Genomic DNA, 19,276 nt, shown 5'->3' with positions numbered 1-19,276 from the left:
GTGGTGTACCTAATAAAGTGGCCGGTGAGTGTATATATATATATATATATATGTGTTCTCTCAGCAAGAAGGTTGCCAGATCAAATCCCTGTGGAGAACCTCTCTGGGTGGAGGTTGCGTGTTCTGTCTGTGCATGTGTGGGTTTTCTCTGGGTACTCCAGCTTCCTCCCACAGACCAAAAACATGACTGTTAGGTTAAATGGTAACTAAGTTTTTTCTCTATGTGTCCTTGTGATGGACTTGTGACCTACCCAGGGTGTACCCCACCCCTCGCACAGTGACTGCTGGATATGGGCACCACTGACCCCCGTGACCCTGAAAGGAAGAAGTGGGGATGGATGAACTCCACCAAATTCTAATGATCCAGCTGTTTTCTGTACGCTGGAACTCAGCTAACCGTTAGGCTCATGTTTGCTGTGTTGCACTTTAAAACTCTTGTTTTTACTTGTTGTGCATTAAACATATTTGCCAATCAGTCTAAATGAAATAGTTTGTAATGTGCAGGAGTCTGATTAGAAGCCCTTTTTTATTTTATCCTGTTCCTTTGCTTAATGCTTCCCTCCCAGCATGCACCTCTGCATTCTCTATAGGAGCCGCTCGACTAAAACATATGTTTATGCACACCCAAGCTGTTTTACAGTTTTTACCACTTAAAAGTCTGCTTCAGGTTTACAAGGAACACTGATCTGAGTTGACAGGCAGGACATGCTAAATTTGTCAGCAGAGCACGAGGCCAGCTGACGAGGGAGAAACGTGTTAGTCACCCAGTCCATACACAGCTTTAGGTTCAACAAAACAAAAACACTCATTTTTGGACCTTTTGCAAAGATGTTGTTTAGTTTAGTTTTAGTTTAGGTTGAATGTGCTTACCTTATAGTTGAGGTAAAAAATAGGCTGGTAAGACATTTATTTTTTTCTCTTTCCGTCAGCAATGGGGAACACCACAGCAGACGTTATTACAGCTCTTGGCATGAGCGAATAATTTATACCAGATCTGATAAATTGATGTAAGCTGCAGATCTTATTTTAATACTGACAGAGTGCATTCTTAATTCAGTCACCTGGCAAAGCAGCATGGCTCTCACTGCGGTGACGAGTTAGATTTGTGCGTTCTCTCTCCTCAGACTCCCAAACCTGTCTTTGCCACAGGTCAGGCCTTTGTCTGCAGTAACGAGGGCATTGCTCTGGTTTGTCTTGTAGAAAAAAGGGCTGCGATGAAAAGCAAAGCTCTATTTATTGGTTCATCTGTGGTGATGAGATGTGGATCAGTATATCCTCTTTGTCTTGGGAACGTCTTCAGATCTCACAGGTGGCGCTGGAGTGTCACTTCAGAAAAACAGGATGCCTTGATTTGCTTACTGGACCTGTTATCTCCGCTTCCCACCCTTGGATACACAGAAGCAAATGCATGGATGAATAGTTTCCTAATATATGTACTGTGAAAAAACTGAATGATGAATAAAACCTGATAAAAGGTCTAAATGTTGCAGTCAGGGGTAGAAGCTTTATTTACTTATGTTGTGTTTTTTTTCTGTTTTTTTTAACTCACCCTGGAATCTCAACTTGCTTGCATAAATGATATATTTTATCTACAACTTTCTTTCATTCAAATCTGGTTATTGAGTAATGCTAACTCTCTGGTGTTACCTGTTTGGATTTGCTTTCCCAGTATGAATTCAAAGCCAAGAACATCAAGAAGAAGAAGGTCAGCATCGTGGTGTCTGTTGAAGGAGTCAAGGTGTCACTAAGGAAAAAGCAGAAGGTAAGCCAGTGCTGATAAACTCTCTAAATCGGGTTGTTTTAACATTTATTACTGAGTGAAAACAAACAGGAACTGCTGTGTGTAAATTAGTTACTATGAAGCCGGATGATGATGATTATTTGTGTCCTACACAGAGAAAAGAATGGACGTGGGATGAGAGCAAAATGCTAATCATGCATGATCCAATATACAGGTATGTAAACTCAAACCATCATATTAATACAGAATGAAATCATTAATACAGAATAAAATCATTAATACAGAATAAAGTCATTAAAACAGAATGAAATCATATTAATACAGAATGAAATCATATTAATACAGAATAAAATCATAATACAGAATAAAATCATAATACAGAATGAAATCATAATACAGAATAAAATCATTAATACAGAATGAAATCATAATACAGAATGAAATCATTAATACAGAATGAAATCATAATACAGAATGAAATCATTAATACAGAATGAAATCATAATACAGAATGAAATCATATTAATACAGAATAAAATCGTAATACAGAATGAAATCATATTGATACAGAATAAAATCATAATACAGAATGAAATCATTAATACAGAATGAAATCATAATACAGAATGAAATCATATTAATACAGAATGAAATCATAATACAGAATAAAATCATATTAATACAGAATAAAATCGTAATACAGAATGAAATCATATTGATACAGAATAAAATCATAATACAGAATAAAATCATAATACAGAATGAAATCATATTGATACAGAATAAAATCATAATACAGAATAAAATCATAATACAGAATAAAATCATATTAATACAGAATGAAATCGTAATACAGAATGAAATCATATTGATACAGAATAAAATCATAATACAGAATAAAATCATATTGATACAGAATAAAATCATAATACAGAATAAAATCATTAATACAGAATAAAATCATATTGATACCGAATAAAATCATAATACAGAATTAAATCATATTAATACAGAATGAAATCATATTAATACAGAATAAAAATCATTAATACAGAATAAAATCATTAATACAGAATAAAATCATATTGATACAGAATAAAATCATATTAATACAGAATAAAATACAACAGGATTACAATAAAAATACAATAGAAATGCAATAGGTTGCCTTCAGGACCAGGCCTCCCTTGAAAAAGAGATCTGAGATCCCAGTGGGATTTGCCTGGTAAAATGAAGGTAAAATAAATAAAATAAACCTGTCTGCATTGCATTTATTGGTCACCCAAAAACGATGACCAATATTCATTCCAGTCAGCCTGTTTAAGTTTCAACTAAAGTACTAATTGTTAGCAAACTACTGGTATACAACCTGTCAGGGGCTTCAAAGGATTCAGTAGTAGTAAGTATACTTAGAAAAAGTTGGGGGATGACTAATTATACAGTAAAGTCCAGCACTGAAGGCACAAAGTGACTGATCATGGGGGTCTTGGGGTCCTCCAGCACAAAAAATTGATATTTTAGAACATCACTGCATTTTCCTGGCATTTGGGAAAAGGCTGGGAGGGTGTTTGAATAGTCCAAAAATCTGCAGTTTTTGCGAACAATTGTACTTTTTATTTGTAAAGAATGTGGAGTTATTCCTTGTGTGAATACCTGTGTATCATTTAACAATAGTTTTTTTTTAAATCAACTTACTGTTTCATTTTTTTGTTCCATTTACAAGAACAGTTTGTGGTGAAGTAAGAAGAATGTGTTGTGTTGAATCTTCAAATGTCATTTTAAGAACAGAGCAAAAACAAAATGCAAACATATGAACAAGTTAGCATTAGAAAATGTTAAGAAATTTAAAAAAATACGTTAAGAACTGGTGCTTGACTTCATTGAAGAAAAATAAACAATTTTGCACAAAGAAAATTGTAATAAAAAAAACTTAACATCAGATGTGTGTCTCATATGTCTAATCTGGCTGAACAATTTCACATTAGTTTTGTGTCACTGGGTCACATGACCTAAAAGTTATTAATTTTTTTTCTTATGTTGTTCATTCTGTAATTTGTTGACGGTCCCTAAACAAACTGCTGTGTGTGGAGAAGGAGCGAGCAAATGAAGGGCAGCTGACTGAAATCAGACTGCTTGCACCTGGTTAAACAGGAAGAAGACAAAGCTGGAAGGAACATTCCAGTAAAAAGTTAAAACTCATCAATGGGAAATTCCTACTTCCCAATACAATTTGGCCTAAGCAAAAGTAGCTGGTAAAATACAGCTTAACAGAGATGTTACACTGCAAATTTCACCGGCTTACGGCTACTTTTGAACCCTATGTCCTCTGACATTTTATAAAAGAATATATCCACAGAATTAGTTTAGATGATAAAGATGCACTTTAAAGTTTCTTCCATGTATCCCATCATGTCCGACTCACGTGCCTGAATGATCAACAGCACTTCTGCCGAATCTAATAAATAATCTATAACTTGGCACATAGCAAGTGGAGCATATGTATGTCATCCTAATTTGAAGGAGAGTCAGTTGTACTGTGTTACGCTACTCAGATTTGGATTTGGAAGCTGTTGCTTGTAGGCAAATTGTGTCACTCTCTTTTAGTTTGATTAGACTCACTGCTGTTGGTGCAGCTGAATGAAAGGCATTGATTTGGGGCTTCTGTATCATATCCATCACTCTGTTGGTGTGGTGATGGCGGAGTCACTCACACATCCGTAAACTGGCACTCAAAAGGGCCAGCAATTTAATTATGAAGTGCCACAATAGTGCTACCTTTCCAGTGGTAGTCTTATCTACTTATGAAGCAGATTTGTGTGCACTCAGATGTGTTCACTTTTAAATTATAGATAAATATCTCTTGACAAAACCACACCTTACCAAGGGACTTGGTGGGTTACAAGCAATTATCTTAGCTTGTGCTTCTTTGCCAGGTTCCCAGTTGGGAGATGTTACAGCAGTGGATCTGCAGCTTTCCTCTTTAAAGGGATGCACACTTTGGTTAGAAAAAAACCCCTAAATGGTCACTAAAATAATTTGAAATAAAGCAAAGTAGTATTAGGAAAAAATAGCTAAAAATCACTCATTGCTTTAATAGAAATATTCAAAAAAACAACTGGCCTTGACAAAAACGCTGGTACACACAGAAAAATACTAATTTAACCTTAGGGACACTAAGGTGTGTCCTGCAATCAGCATCACAGGTATCCTCCATCTTGTAATCAGTCAGTCTACTTATTTAAAAGGTGTAAAATAGTCACAATGCTGTTTGATATCATGGCATGTACCACACTGAACATAGACCACAGAAAGCAAAAAAACAGTGTCTTATGGTACGTTCACACCAAACGCATTTTGAGTTGCAGGAACGGCCGGCTTACATGCAAAGTCTATAGCGGATGCGCCTATAGGGGTCAGATCTGTGTAGCGCGGCTCGCAAAGAAGCGGTTGGTAGCGGTAGAGCGTTTTCCATGAATGTGGTGCGTCCAAAGCAGCCAACGCTCAAGTTCAAAAATCTGAACTTCTGCTGCTCGACGCGCGGCGTCAACCAATCAGAGAGACTATTTTTTCCACGTGACGGTTTCCTGAATGTTGCCCACTAACCCGAAACAGACGGACAGGAGCTCTTTAGCTGAAATCGACCGTCTGCAGTTGGTGTTCTGGCTGGAGATATCAGCATCGATGTGGGTCAGCAGCTCGTTAAACTGACCGTGGTGTTAAACTGGGCTCGGGACAAATACATAGTTTGTCAGCTCGCAGCTCCTTGAGTGGTGAAACTGAACAAACCGCCTTTAAATTGTCTGGTGAATGAATCATCTGCTGTGCGCAACGTTCACTTGCTCTTTAGTAAATAAAGCAAAGCCATTTTCTTTATTTTATCTTTATTTCATCCGCTGAAGACAGACCAGAAAAAAAAACCCAAGACTCTCCTCCCTCTTCAGACGCACCTCTACTCTGTGTCCCGGTCTGAACGTAGAGCGTCCAACTTGAGGCATTGGACGCATTTTTGCTGCTCAAAACGCGTTTGGTGTGAACTTACCATAAGGAGTTTAGAAAGAAAATAATTGACAAGCATATGAAAAGATAAAAGACAATTTGCAAGGAACCGTTGTCCCTGTGGCTGCAGGTACGACGTTTTAACGTCTACTGGACTGTAGACAACCTCCTTAGGCATAGCAGTAAGAGAAACCCTGATGACAAACTGATGAGATTATATGACTGGTAACCAAAGAGCCCAGAAAGTCAGAGATCAAAGGTGAATTCCAAGGTCAAGGTACATCAGTGTCAGATTGCTCTATTAATCGGTGGTTGAGTCAATGGGGACTTAATGGAAGATAACTGAGGAAGACACCAAATAAAAAAGCCAGACTAAAATTTGCCAAAATCCAAACTGACAAGCCGCAAACCTTCTGGAAGAAAATCTTTTGGACAAATCAAACAAAACTGGATTTTTTTTTTTTTTGCAACAAGTCAGATTAGCTTTTCACAGACACACAAAAAACAACAACAATGAAATCTCAAGACTATCAAGGCATTCTGGAAAGAAATTTCTGCTCAGTGTCAAAAAGCTTGGCCTCAGTTTCATCAGTCTTCAAACGGGGTAATGACCTAAAAACATCTAAGAATAGCTAAGAACAAAACATTATTTGGAGCTTGTGAGCCCAGATTTAAATTCTGTTGAACATCCTGCAGAAGAAGCTGAAACCTGTAGTTTGGAGAAGCAATCCTTCAAACCTGAGACAGCAGGAGCAGTTTGAGCCAAAATACCCTCAGACAGAGAGAGTTATAGAAATTATTTGATTGCAGGGATTAAAAAGGTTGTGCAACTAAATATTTAGTCAGTGTTTCATTCTTTTGTTTTTGTCAAATACAGCCTCACCAGTTTGTTTTTAAAATAATTTTCTTGCACCAAAATTCAAAAGCAATGTCTAATTATCATTTTTTTTCTTATGACTTTTGTCAGTTTCAAGTTGTTTCAGGGAATTTTGTGGGTTTTGCTTTCTTCAATACATTTTTGTCACTTTCTATATGTACTGTAACTAAATGTATTCTAAATAATCATTTTTATATTTGACACACATAAATGTTACAAATGCAGCATTGTTTAAACCTAAACACATCCACAAACTTTCTGTGCAGAACTCTAACAGTATGTTTCTTCATGAGCCACGTCAGGCATGAAGATAGTCCAAAATGGCTGCGACGATCAACGTTCTAACGGGTTGTGGAGAACAGAACAGCCCTTTAAATGATTTGAACTATACCTTTAACCATTTATGTCTACCATGCAAATTGTAGAGATTTTTTTTTTTTTTGGGTAGGTGCAGGATGTTTTTCCTTCTTTTTTGCTTTGATCATAAAAAAGGTGAAGGACTTTGTGCATATTGCGTGCAATATATTTTATTTTCCTTAGAATTTAACTCTCCTGCCTGCCTTGGTTTCCAGGATTTTCTATGTGTCTCATGACTCCCAGGACTTGAAGATCTTTAGCTACATCGCAAGAGATGGCTCCAGTAACTCTTTCAGATGCAACGTCTTCAAATCTAAAAAGAAGGTAGAGTTAATTATGATCAACCAATCAACAAAGCACACATGTCTGAGTGTTTCCTGAGGTTACACATGAGCAAAATACCACTGTTTATATGTACACAATGTTTGTCTGTTAGCAAAATATCACACAAACCACTAAATGGATTTTGCTTTAAGAAGCTTTAAGCATATGTATATAAGAATGTACATCTAGAACTGATTTACATTTGAAGTTAATCCTAGTTAGAGATGACAGCACGGTTCATCGACCGTAAGAAACACAAACCAGACTGTATCTCAGAGATATTGAGCTAAGATTTGGCATGGCATTGGCTGAGACTGATCCCCAACATCTGCTTTGAGCACTAACAGATTGTGAAATATCTTTGTTTAAAACTTTGACGATAACCTTTGGGATGTCCCATGAACCACTGGGTAGATTTTTATGAAAGTTTCAAAACCACCGGATGTACATCTACCACTGATCAAGTTTTAAAGCCAACTCACTTCAAGATGGCCACCACAGTGGACTGTACATAAACACAAAAATAGCTGGAATTCACTTTTACAAATATTAAGCTAAAAAGTGGCAGGGTGATAGCTGAGAGGGACTCATTATGGACCACTGACTGGATTTTAATGAAACTTTCAAAAACTACTGTAATCATAGGATGTACATATACAATTGATTAACTTTTAGAGTCAGCCCCAGTTGAAGATTAGTACGACTAATAGGCCTTAGAAAACACAAAAATGGCGACAAGTCAGTCAGTTTTACAGACACCAAGCTCACAATTTGTGTAGCAGTAGCTGAGACTCATTGTCAACACATACTGTCAGCATTAGGTCTTTCAATTTAGTTTGATTGTACAAAAATAAAATAAAATTCAACACCTCAACTCTGCTCATTTCTCAATATAAGATCATCTTAGCTCAAAGCTCTGGCATGACAGGTGGTGGGAGGCCTGCATTCCTTTACAGGGTTCTGGTTGATCCTTAAGAAGTCATAAAAGGCATTGAATTCATCAATACAAAATTAAAGTCTTAATTAGCCTTAAAATGTCTTAAACTTTCAGAGGTTTTAAAAATCTTAAAAAAAAATTAAGCAGGATTTTAGTCCATCTCAATTTTTAAAACAATTGGTAACATTTATTTATTTTTACATAATTTACTGAATGCCTCTCACAGCTAATCTTTTTTTGTTGTTGTTATAATTGTTGCTAACTGTTTTTTTCCATTTGTGTTTATTGTGAAGTTGGTCTTAAATTTCATTTTAAGATGCATTAAAGAGGTCTTACAAAGTCTTAAATTTAACTTGCCTTAAGCTGTAGGAACCCCGCTTTAGTCAAATGTCTTTGTGTGTGTATAATTAATTATTAAATTAATTATAAGCATCAATGTTAATCAGTCTTCCTTCTGTCCCTGTCAGACACAGGCCATGCGTATCGTGCGGACAGTAGGTCAGGCGTTCGAGGTGTGCCATAAGATCAGTTTGCAACATGCTGAGCAGGACGTTGACGGACAGGCGGACGGAGAGAGCGACAAGTCGACAGAGGAGCCCGGCAGCCGCGGTGAGCCTCACGTTATTACTGAACATAATAAAAAAGAAACAGATAAATATTAAAACACTAGTCACTGCTTAGAAATGTTAGCCGAGGTAGTGCGACAAATCATCATGTGTTGTGCAACAAAAGTAGGACAAAGTGAGGGGGACGTCTGGGGAAAAATAAAACGTCTTTCACGGAAGAGCACTGAATACAGGAGAGCTGATGAGGTGATGAGCTGTGGGTGTTTCTTCACTAAAGATGTGTCTGTCAACACTGACTATAATGGGGTTATTTTATGGAAAATAAAGCAGGCAGCACAAACAACTGAATTATTCAAATGAATCGTTCATGTTGAGATTTTTCAGTCTAGATTAAAACAGCGCTCTTGATGGTTGATATGTGTTGTTAAAAATATGAGTTTGATGGTTTTTTTTAAACTCTTATTGGACAAGTTGTACAGAACGTTTTCATATCCACTATAATGTCCAGCACGTTTGGTCAGGATAATGTTTTCTAGCAAAATATTGTAGTAATGTGGTGGAAAAAAATGTTTGAATGAAAAGACAAAACATTTAGAGCTGTAAAGAAGCACTAGTTATTGCCTACTGCCACGAAAGGCAGGAAAAAATGAGCATTTCTGGCATTTATTAGGCCATTTTATCAAAAACATGCTACCTTGTGAGGACCCAGAGAAGATCCATTTCTGCTCCTCGACTCACAAATAAAATGTTTGGAGCTGTAAAACAGGTACAACTGTAATTATTAACTGGTGACCCGTGGGCCACTTTCAGTTTTTTTAATTGGGGGCTTTTCCTGCCAGTAGGGGTGACATTATAAAGCAAAAAATGTGGTGAATTTTAAAATTTATTATTACTCAAAAACTTTAGATCATAAAAAACATGTTCATGTAAACATGAAAAATACAGTATGTAGTTTATACCAAATTTAATACAAAATGAAAACTCCAAACTATGCAGGCATATGTGTTTTTTATTCTTAATGTTTTTTAATGGGCTCACCATATTTTCTCCTCAGCAGCTTGTAGGTTATTCCAAATTAATCTTGATGGGTTTGAGAGAAACGTCATACTGGAAGGCTGGAAGTTGGATTATTGAAGTGGCCAACAGGCCATGAGCAAGTAATCAACACGTTTCACTCCTTGTATTAGTCGTATCGATCACAAACTGGATTTGCAAACAAATTGACAGGAAAACTGCTAAAGCTAGTCTTTTCTGTTGTGGGTATAAAAACATAAATAAATCAATCTCATTTTAGTTTTGGTCAAAACTTCAACGATCCGCTGCAGAGGGCCCAAAGAGCCACAATGTGGCCCCAGAGCTGCAGGCTGCAAATGATTGAAAAATGAATGGACGTCAATGCACCTCTACAACTCATTAGTTTTTGAGTCAACCCAACTCAAGTTAGTCACTATAGCTAAAACATAAAAAATGAATGTAACAATCAGTTATCAAGTTTGTTGTGATAGTATCTGAGAGTCATTCCCCAGACACACACTGAGCACTATGGATATTTTGAGATATAGCCTTAAAACAACAGGAATATCATCCAAATATAAAACATTGGAAATTATAAGAAAGCGTCTTGCTGTATTTTATATTTTATGAACCGTTGTGAGGAACCCGAAAGGTGCACTATCCTGCGCAGTTTTTACAGGCAAACCCCTAATCTGGTGAACTGATTTGATTCGGGCACATAAAGCCGTGTAGATCTTGGTTTAGGGAGCAAAGATGAAAGCAGTGAAGGTGTTTGTGTGCAGCAAAGGGAGACCCTGTTGTCAGGGCAGGTGTGTGTGACTGCACGTTGTTTTGGGTAGAAATCAAAGAGAATGAGGCAGGGAGCTACTCTCAGGTGTGCGACTCCAAAAATAGACAATCTGTTGTCTGCTGGTACATTTTTATTGTGTCCCTCTATCACAAACAGACGACTGTTTGGGCAAAAACGAACAAAGCTGCAGTTTCTGTCCTGCTTTGTTTCACTTTGTTACAAATACTGTACTTGTCTACCATCATACACAGATGTTCTTTTAGGGTCTCCGCAGTTTTCATTTCAAGCTAAATGGTGCTCGCTCGGATCAGCATGCCTCTGTTGCCTGATCCACACAGTTGAGTTGTCGGTCGTAATGAAACCATTCCTTTGGGTCACAGCATACGTAGCTTACAGGACAACCTGGAAATCAGGAAAATAGGAAGTAAAGCAACAGAACCAGTTAGAATAAAGCAGTTCGGTGTGAGCTGAGGTGTTTTTAGTTTACATTTGGATCTGCAGATATTTCAGGAAATAGTTTTTTTTTATGTTTTTATTTTTTTGGTTTTTAATTTAAAGTCTTGTGAACTGTTTTGTTAAAACACTGAAAGTTGTCAACACCCGAGCAGTTTCTGTGAATACTCAGATTTATGCGTATTGATCTAAGTATTAATAGTATTGATGCTAAGATGAGTATTGGTATCAGAGAGATGCTAGCACGATGAGATTGACACTTTTGTTTACACATTGCTTGCACCACTAACTTTTTTTTGGGGAATAAAGTGATAATTTAAAGTCAGTAGTGACTCCAAGTTGTTTGTAATAATCAATAGTAGAAACCCCTCCTCTTCATTATGCCGGCGTCTAATAGAAGGCATTTTTGGTTGACATTGTTAAATTATGTTGTTATAATTACATTGTTGCTTTTTTGTGTTATTTTGCATTTGATAACTTTTTTTTCAGTTTGTGTAAAGGGGATGTAATTTTTTTATATTCATTCTCTTACATTGTTTTATATTGATGTCGTTATAGTTAATACAAAACGTTTTCGTTTGCCTAAAATTCTTGTCCTGTGTTTTATCATAATCGACTAACTAAAGGAAAAATCCAAAAATTATAATTATAATTATCATGATATTTTCATTAAAAAGTATTGGTATGTGCATTGGAATCAGAATATGTGACACTAGCATGGTATTTACGTGGTATCGGATCTGTACCAAAATTCCAAGTATAACCCACCTTCCAAAACGAGCTGTTTGTTGCATAAATTGAAGTCTTCGAGAACCATAAAGTCAACAAACTGCAACAGCTCATTCACATCCCCCCATTATCTTGTTTTGTGTTATTAAATTTTAAATGCTCTTGTCCTCAACCCTTAATCTGTTTATTGTGGCATTGTTGTTGGAAAAACCCTTTCAGTTGTTTTATGAAAACACGTTTCATCTTCAACACAAGGACTGAAAAATAACTTTTGTTGAGAACAAGGCCTTTTCTAATCCCTCTGGCCTCCTAAGGTTTGAGCACCCCACCACCACCCCGTGGGTCAAGCTTGACTGTGTTCTGTAGCGGTTTGATTACACGCTTTATTAAGGCTGACATGGAAAAATCAAACCACAGCAGCTCATTAGTTTTGGCTGGTGATCAAACAGCACAGATGTCTGGTAGCAGCTTGAATGTCAACAGATTTAGGGAACATGGAAATAATAATGTGGATCTAAGTGTTCATTTGGGCCTTGTGCTGCAGCACCGTTCATGAAGGATAGCTAACACCGAAGTGTGATTAGCAGTGCTTCCGGTAATGACTGTAATTTGCTGTGCGTCCTTACTGTTATTGTGTGTTTGCTCTGAAGATAGTACTAACGTAGGGTTTAATATTTGATCAATAACGAATTGCTACGTTGGATACTTTTGAACTTTCAGATGAAGTAGAAGATGAAAAGTCTACAGAAGTCAGCTCTGGGAGTAAGCTTGGGTCTTTTATGTGTGTGTGTGTGTTTTTTTCACAGGTCGTAAACTAACTGGAGCAGAAGGAGAAAATGAAGATGGAGACAACCAGAGTGGATCGGATCCTTCAGTTGGTGCTTCGCTGTGTGAGAAGGCTGTCAGTGAGGTCCTGCAGAGCTTGGCTGAGCTGAATGTTGTCAAACCTGGACAGACCATAATGGTGAGACATTAAACACGTACAGTTTATTATTGCTGACACAGTTCTGGTTTTATCATATTAAGAGGGTGATTTTCTTATTAAAATCACCTTTTTAATGTTTCTTGTCTAAGTAGAGAAGGGCTGTAAATGGTGCCGACAATATTAGGAAAACATTTTCAAATCTCTAGGAAAGGTTCAAACATCCTTAAAGGCACAGTGTGTAGGATTTTGTCAATTCTTTTGAGATAATTGAGATAATCACTAATGACAATAATAAAAAAAACATATCTAATCATTGCAGACAAAGACCTTGTTTTATTATTTTTACCTCATAAAAAGCTGTTTATATCTCCATGGTCGCGGGTCGCCACACAGGCAGCCGCCATCTTGCACCGCCATCTTGCCTACGAAGGCTCATGAAGGACAAACTGCGGTGGCGGCATCAAAAACGGTTTTAGTTGTAATACTATAAATGTAATATTTGTTGTCTGTCATTGTAGCTGGGATAATTTTACTTATTAAAAACTCATAATCTTACCACTTGAAACATCACTAGCCCTGAAGCTGCTGGTAGACATCGTGGTTGGAATTATCAAAGGTTTTTGACACCTGAGAGACACCGTAGCAACTCCTTTGTGTTTGGAAGCGGGGGGCGGGGGTGGGGGGAGGACCAGGGAGGATGATTCAACCACTCAACCACTAGATGTCGCTGAAAACAACAAATCCTACACACTGTGCCTTCAACGATATTTGATTTGAGTTGTTCAGTGGTGCTGAATTCGATATGATAAACTGATATAACCAAGTTGTTATTTAATTCAGGGGTGTCAAACTCCTGTCCTCGAGGGCCGCTATCCTGCATGTTTTAGAGGTTTTCTTGCTCCAACACACCTGATTTTGATCGCTGGGTGATTAACAGGCTTCTGCCCAATTTGAAGAGTTAATTCAGTCACTGAATCAGGTGTGTTGGAGCTGGAAAACCTCTAAAACATGCAGGATAGTGGCCCTCGAGGACTGGAGTTTGACACCCCTGATTTAATTTAACTAAAACTCTTTTTAAGGGCCCAGTATGCTCCAGCTGAAGCCTCAATGCATCACATGGTTTCGCACACATCTTTCATAACTCATGCAACACATGCAGCAGAACTCCTGGGAAACATCTCCTGCTGTGGTGCATGTCACAGCAGAAGAGTCTCCACAAAAGTGCTCAATATCTGCCAATACTTTGGCCACAAATCTGTCACAGTTAAAACGCCACATTTTTTGACAGATGGATTCCTCTGTGCACAACGTCTTTGTTCTCTCTGTCCACGAGTTTTGGGCCATTTGTCTATCTTTATAAGTGCGTCCGGAAAAATCCTACATATGGACGTACTTTCTGTCTGCCTCAAACAACTTCTCCTCAAAACTACACATGCTGGATTCACAGCGCTCAGCTTCCCGGATTTACAAGACATTTCTCTTAGGATCCTGATTGTTTCACTAAATACCTCAATTATCCACAACTCAATCCACAAGCCGAGGAGTGCTCGTTTGCTGAGATACTTAGATTAGACCGAAATGCATAAGTATGCAAAAAAATCAAATAAAATTTGAAACGTTCCCCAAGGAAGGACTTAAACGTTTCCTAATTCATAAAAATATTGCAGAATTGGCCTTTTGGATAGACTTGATATCACAAATCACTTTAAGGTCCGTTTACTGCTGGATGATTTGAAAAAGTTCACGGCTTCACTGTTTCTGCCGTTTTCCCCTTTTGAAAGTTTTCAGCTCAGCACAAAGTGTTCACATCTACTGATGACTTCACAGGAATAAGTTCAGACTAAAAAAACCTAGTTCTTGAAGTAATGCATGTTGCTCGCCACCTTTCATGCCAGAGTTTTAAACAAAAATCATCTCATGCTGGGAAGTGAAAGGGTTTACAGATGTTTTGGATGAACCTCTTAAATGAATTTGTGTTGTTTACCCTCATGAGATATGCTGGATATGTGTGTTAGGAATGGCTGTCTGTTACTACCACACTTTGTCACATTGTCAAAAAAATTACTTTTCTATGGGTCCCTTGAAGGAAATGTCCAGATAATAATCCTAAAGGACGTTTGAAGCACTTTCCTAAGCAATATTTTGAGTTAAGTTAGTTAAGTTGTTTGTATCATTGTAAGTAAAATTTGTAGGGATGCACCGATACCAGTTTTTCTAAAACTGAATAAGAGTGTTTTAGTTTGAGTACTTGTCATTACCCAATATCGACACCGAGTACTTACTGAGTTAGAACTTAAACATTACACAGTGATTTTAAAAACACATTTTTAAAAATTAAAACTTGGTACTAAATCAGATACATGTCGATGTTTGTCAAAGCGAACTGCAGTTCTTTGAAACAGTCAAAATTCTTTCAACTTTTACGTCTGTGAGTTGGAGGTGTGCAGATTGTCAGTGGTTCCCAAACTTTTTATCTTCTGACCCACAAAATATTCATGGCAAATCTTGTGACCCCAAATATTACTGGTCTGAGTACACAAACTTTGTTAATAACCCTAAAAACAAAGGCTACACAAATATAAATACTTGATTATACTTATTTTGTGTTTTTGTAATAATTATACGGAAAATATTACATCACCAATTATTTTTTTACCCTTTAAACTGATTTCTGAAGTGCAGTGGTTCCCAAACTTTTTAACAGTAGCAGAGACCTGTGCCCACAACTAGTTTTGGATGATAAACCTTTGTATCAGGTCAACTAAACATGGGCATAGTAACAATATTTATTATTCTATATTTATACATTTTAGGCAACTAAGGCAAAAATGTCATTAATTTAGAAAAGCTTTTCAGGACCCCACCTTGATGTTTCAGGACCCCACTTTGGGTCCCTACCCCAACTTTGGGAACCACTGATCTAAGTAATAGTGATACTAACCTTGAGTCGTTCAGTTTAAATCTTGTAGCTCCACATGTTTTTTTCATATTTTTCTTTTAATTTTCCATGTCCTGGATGACTGAGAATCCACAGACATGACAGTAACGTTGGTGTCGGACTGTGCTGATACTAAAGCGGATCAATGATTTAGTTAGCTTTACGTAGAGCATGTCGCGTTGCTCTCGTTCCGTAAATACACACTTCACCAGAGCAGCCGACCAAATGCAGGTTAAAATGTAAACAATGAACTAAGTCAGATGATCATTTAACCGGCTCTGACTGCGCAACAAATTCAGAATCGACTTGCTAACATGTAGCATCCAAGGGTAGCAACCTGTTTACTCCTGGTCGGCTGTCGGTGCCACAGCTGCCCTTTGAGCAAAAACAGGCCCTACATTTAGGCTATTTTTCCTGCTCACTAGTGAAGCTAATTTCAATACCAATTGGGAAATCCTGATATCCAAATATGGTTTAAAGTTTCCTCTTTCACACGACACCAAGAAATCCTCAGTAGAAAATGTTAAAATAGTATTTGGACCAATTTTCCAGGGGTCTTCCTGATTAACAAAACAAATCAAGACACATCTCTGGAGCCTTCTAGTTATCTAGAACTACTTCCGTTTAAAAAGCCAGGAACATGAAAATATGCTTAGTTTAGTTTGGCCTGATATGAATTAATACCTGATCTGATGTGATGGGACACATCAGCTCCAAGACCAATTCAACAGATATCTCTATCTGCTACCATGGCTTTTTTTTTTTTGTTCTGTTTTTGGCAAAAACACATCAAATTTTCATGGAAATAGTTCAGAAGTCAGAGCTATCTTTAAAAGGTTTTGTACAAAAGAGCTCAGAGAGTCAACATCATGTCCTCAGTTAGCCCTCAGGTTCTGCTTGTCCACATTTTCATCCCTTCATGTTCCTCCTTTCCTCCCCAACTCAGCAGTAGCATGGAGCAGGCTCCACACTGTGATGATTGCAGGTTTCTTTGTTGCAGCTTTTGTGTCTACATGACACTGACTCTGCCCTCTTGATTCATAGCTTGGCTCGGGTGGCACTTCATGCTGTTATCAGTGAGCAAAGCTTCCAAATGGCTCATAGAACTAAGCATCAACCGAGATGAGTTTTGTCTTCTTCCTGACCGAAATCAGCCGGTGTAAAAAAAAACTGTCGTCCTGTTGGGGGTGAAAAAAATAAAGACAAGGAGGATCAGAGTGGGTAGCTTGACTATTCCTGCCTGCTGTGTCAAAGAGACATCTAATCCTCCCCAAAACCAAGTCTGTTCTCTTTGATTTCTGAAAAAAAAAAAAAAAACCTGCCACAATAATCCAACTGAGGGGTTCGGAACATCTGCTGTGTGAAGATAAGCACCAAACAAGTAGGAGAGAGGCAGGAAGAAAGATAAGGAAAGGCTCAAAGTTTGGGCAAAAGATCGTTGATAGATCCTTGTGCTGAGTTGGAAAAAGTGTGCTGAAAACGCCTGAAGATTAGCTTAATGATGTTGATTACAACTCTGATCATGTACAAAAAGTAACTCATTAGAGTTATTGCTTATTTAAGGTCATTTTTAAAAATTGCTTGTATACATGCCATGTAGAAGAGTTTTCTGCCTTTTGTTAATTTTAGGAGGCTCACTTCAGATTTTATTGTGCTGCTCTCCCCTCTAGCGGTTGAATGTGGACATTACAAAATGAGAGAAAGATAAAGGCCGGTTTTAATGAGAACAGAGAGAACTGGTGTGACTTTCTTACAGTGTGCTGTGCTACGACTGTGCATCGACTACCACGTCAAATTGTATCTCAACATTGGTAAAAAATGGCTGAGTTATCGCCATTTTAGTGTTTCCTAAAATTATGTGGCGATGACGGCAGTGAAACAGTTGCACCTGTATTGATTTATTTCTAAGAGTTTTTATTAAGATCTATCCAGTGATTTATTAAATATATTTTGAACAGATTTTGAACCTGATAGTTGATGGCAAAAATTTACTAAGCGATCAGCGAGCAGTTAGTGCCAAGTTAAGGAATGACTGTCAGCTACTACCACACCAAATTTAGCTATGTTTATGAAAGTTAGAGCCATTTAGCCATTTGCGTTTAGTTTATAAAGTGTATTCATTTCATTTAAAAAAAGAACAAATTCTATATACAGTAAAAATACAAATCACAAATAAAATGAAAGACGGCAGAAAGAAGAAAAAGTCAAATCTGCCCCTCTTTTCAAAAAAATCAATTCAAACAATAATCTTCAAATAACAAAAACGTTAACTACTTTTTCAAGCAACAAGTTGTACAGATACAAATTATACTATTTCATATGTTTTCAACAAACTAACTTTTTACCATTCTCTTAAATATAGCTGGCATCTTTAACATCACTTTCTAGATTAATCCAGAATTTTATATATAAATGGGGGCAGATATAAGATTTTTTTCTTCTTCTGTTGCCTTTCATTTTATTTAATTTGTAGTTTTGTTTTATGTGAATTTGTTTTGTTTTTTAAATAAAATGAATAAAAAAAACTAAGTACATCGTTCCTTTCTACGTCTGTTTATGTTGATAGGCGGCCATCTTGAATTGGGCTGACTCCAAAGATTAATATATGTTTGATGTTCATTCGATAATTACTCTGAGTTTCATTAAAATCCCTTCAGTGGCTCATATGAAATGTTGCTAACACACACACACACACACACACACACACACACACACACACACACACACACACAGAGAGAGTGAGAGAGATAATAACATATTCAGTATTTATGCATGTATAATGGGAAAGGTTTAACCTCAAAAATTAACCATGTACATGCGAGTAAATTTTGATCGATGTTTTGATAATGCACCATCTCAATAAATTGTAATATTGTCTCGTACAGAACTAAAATATTGTCTCCGAGGTGGAAAAATATTAACTTTATTTCTTTTCACGTCAACCATGTTGATGGAAAGAAGACATTATTTGCATGTCCACATTAGGGGTGTAACGATACATTGATCTATATTGAAATATCGATATAAATGGTTCATGATTCAGTTATATCGAGGCAAAATGAAAATATAGATCTATATCGTCATCATATGCTCGATGGGAATCGACATCATATGCGGAATATGATATCGTATTATATCGATCGCAGACGTGAATTGAATTTAATCGAAATCGTATTGCGACAGACTTTGTGATATCGAGAAATATCAAAATGTCATTCAAACATATCGATGTAATATCGTATCGTGATAAAGCTGGTGATTTACACCCCTAGTCCACATGTTCAACAGGACCAGACGTGCTGCTCCTCGAAGCTGCCCATCTTGCTAATTTACCAAGCAGCTTCATTTTCAGCGACATGCAGAAGCTCGCGCTGCTCCTCCACCCTCCACAGGGCGCACTACAAAGGCTGAAAAATCCAGAAGTCTGTATTAAAGTAGGGGTAGCATTATACACAAGGATTAGATTTTTTTATGCTTTGTAAGCTTAAAAGAATGGGGGGGGGGGGGTGTCATATTATACTCAAATCGCATTAAACATGCATAAATACTGTAACGATAACAAGGTCCAAAGCTGGTGATGTTATGGTCGTGACAGCTGTTGTGTTTTTGTTCACTTGGGACCGTTTTCT

The 19,276-nt window shown here is 37.2% G+C and overlaps 1 protein-coding gene across 3 annotated transcripts in view; it reads left to right on the top strand.

Moving 5' to 3' along the window:
- si:dkey-34e4.1 (carboxyl-terminal PDZ ligand of neuronal nitric oxide synthase protein) overlaps positions 1-19,276 on the top strand; it is an 86,366-nt gene that overhangs the window by 44,480 nt on the left and 22,610 nt on the right. For all 3 annotated transcript variants that reach the window (XM_014006603.1, XM_014006602.1, XM_014006604.1), the window contains 5 exons: positions 1,670-1,762; positions 1,897-1,955; positions 7,187-7,295; positions 8,700-8,841; positions 12,591-12,748. In XM_014006603.1, the coding sequence (XP_013862057.1) occupies positions 1,670-1,762; positions 1,897-1,955; positions 7,187-7,295; positions 8,700-8,841; positions 12,591-12,748 (561 nt within the window). The remainder of the gene's footprint in view (positions 1-1,669; positions 1,763-1,896; positions 1,956-7,186; positions 7,296-8,699; positions 8,842-12,590; positions 12,749-19,276) is intronic.

Source organism: Austrofundulus limnaeus, unplaced genomic scaffold (assembly GCF_001266775.1).
Source record: "Austrofundulus limnaeus strain Quisiro unplaced genomic scaffold, Austrofundulus_limnaeus-1.0 Scaffold36, whole genome shotgun sequence".
NCBI classification, from domain to species: domain Eukaryota; kingdom Metazoa; phylum Chordata; class Actinopteri; order Cyprinodontiformes; family Rivulidae; genus Austrofundulus; species Austrofundulus limnaeus.
Note: the sequence above shows the minus strand (reverse complement) of the source record. Positions and strands in the feature narration are given on the sequence as shown.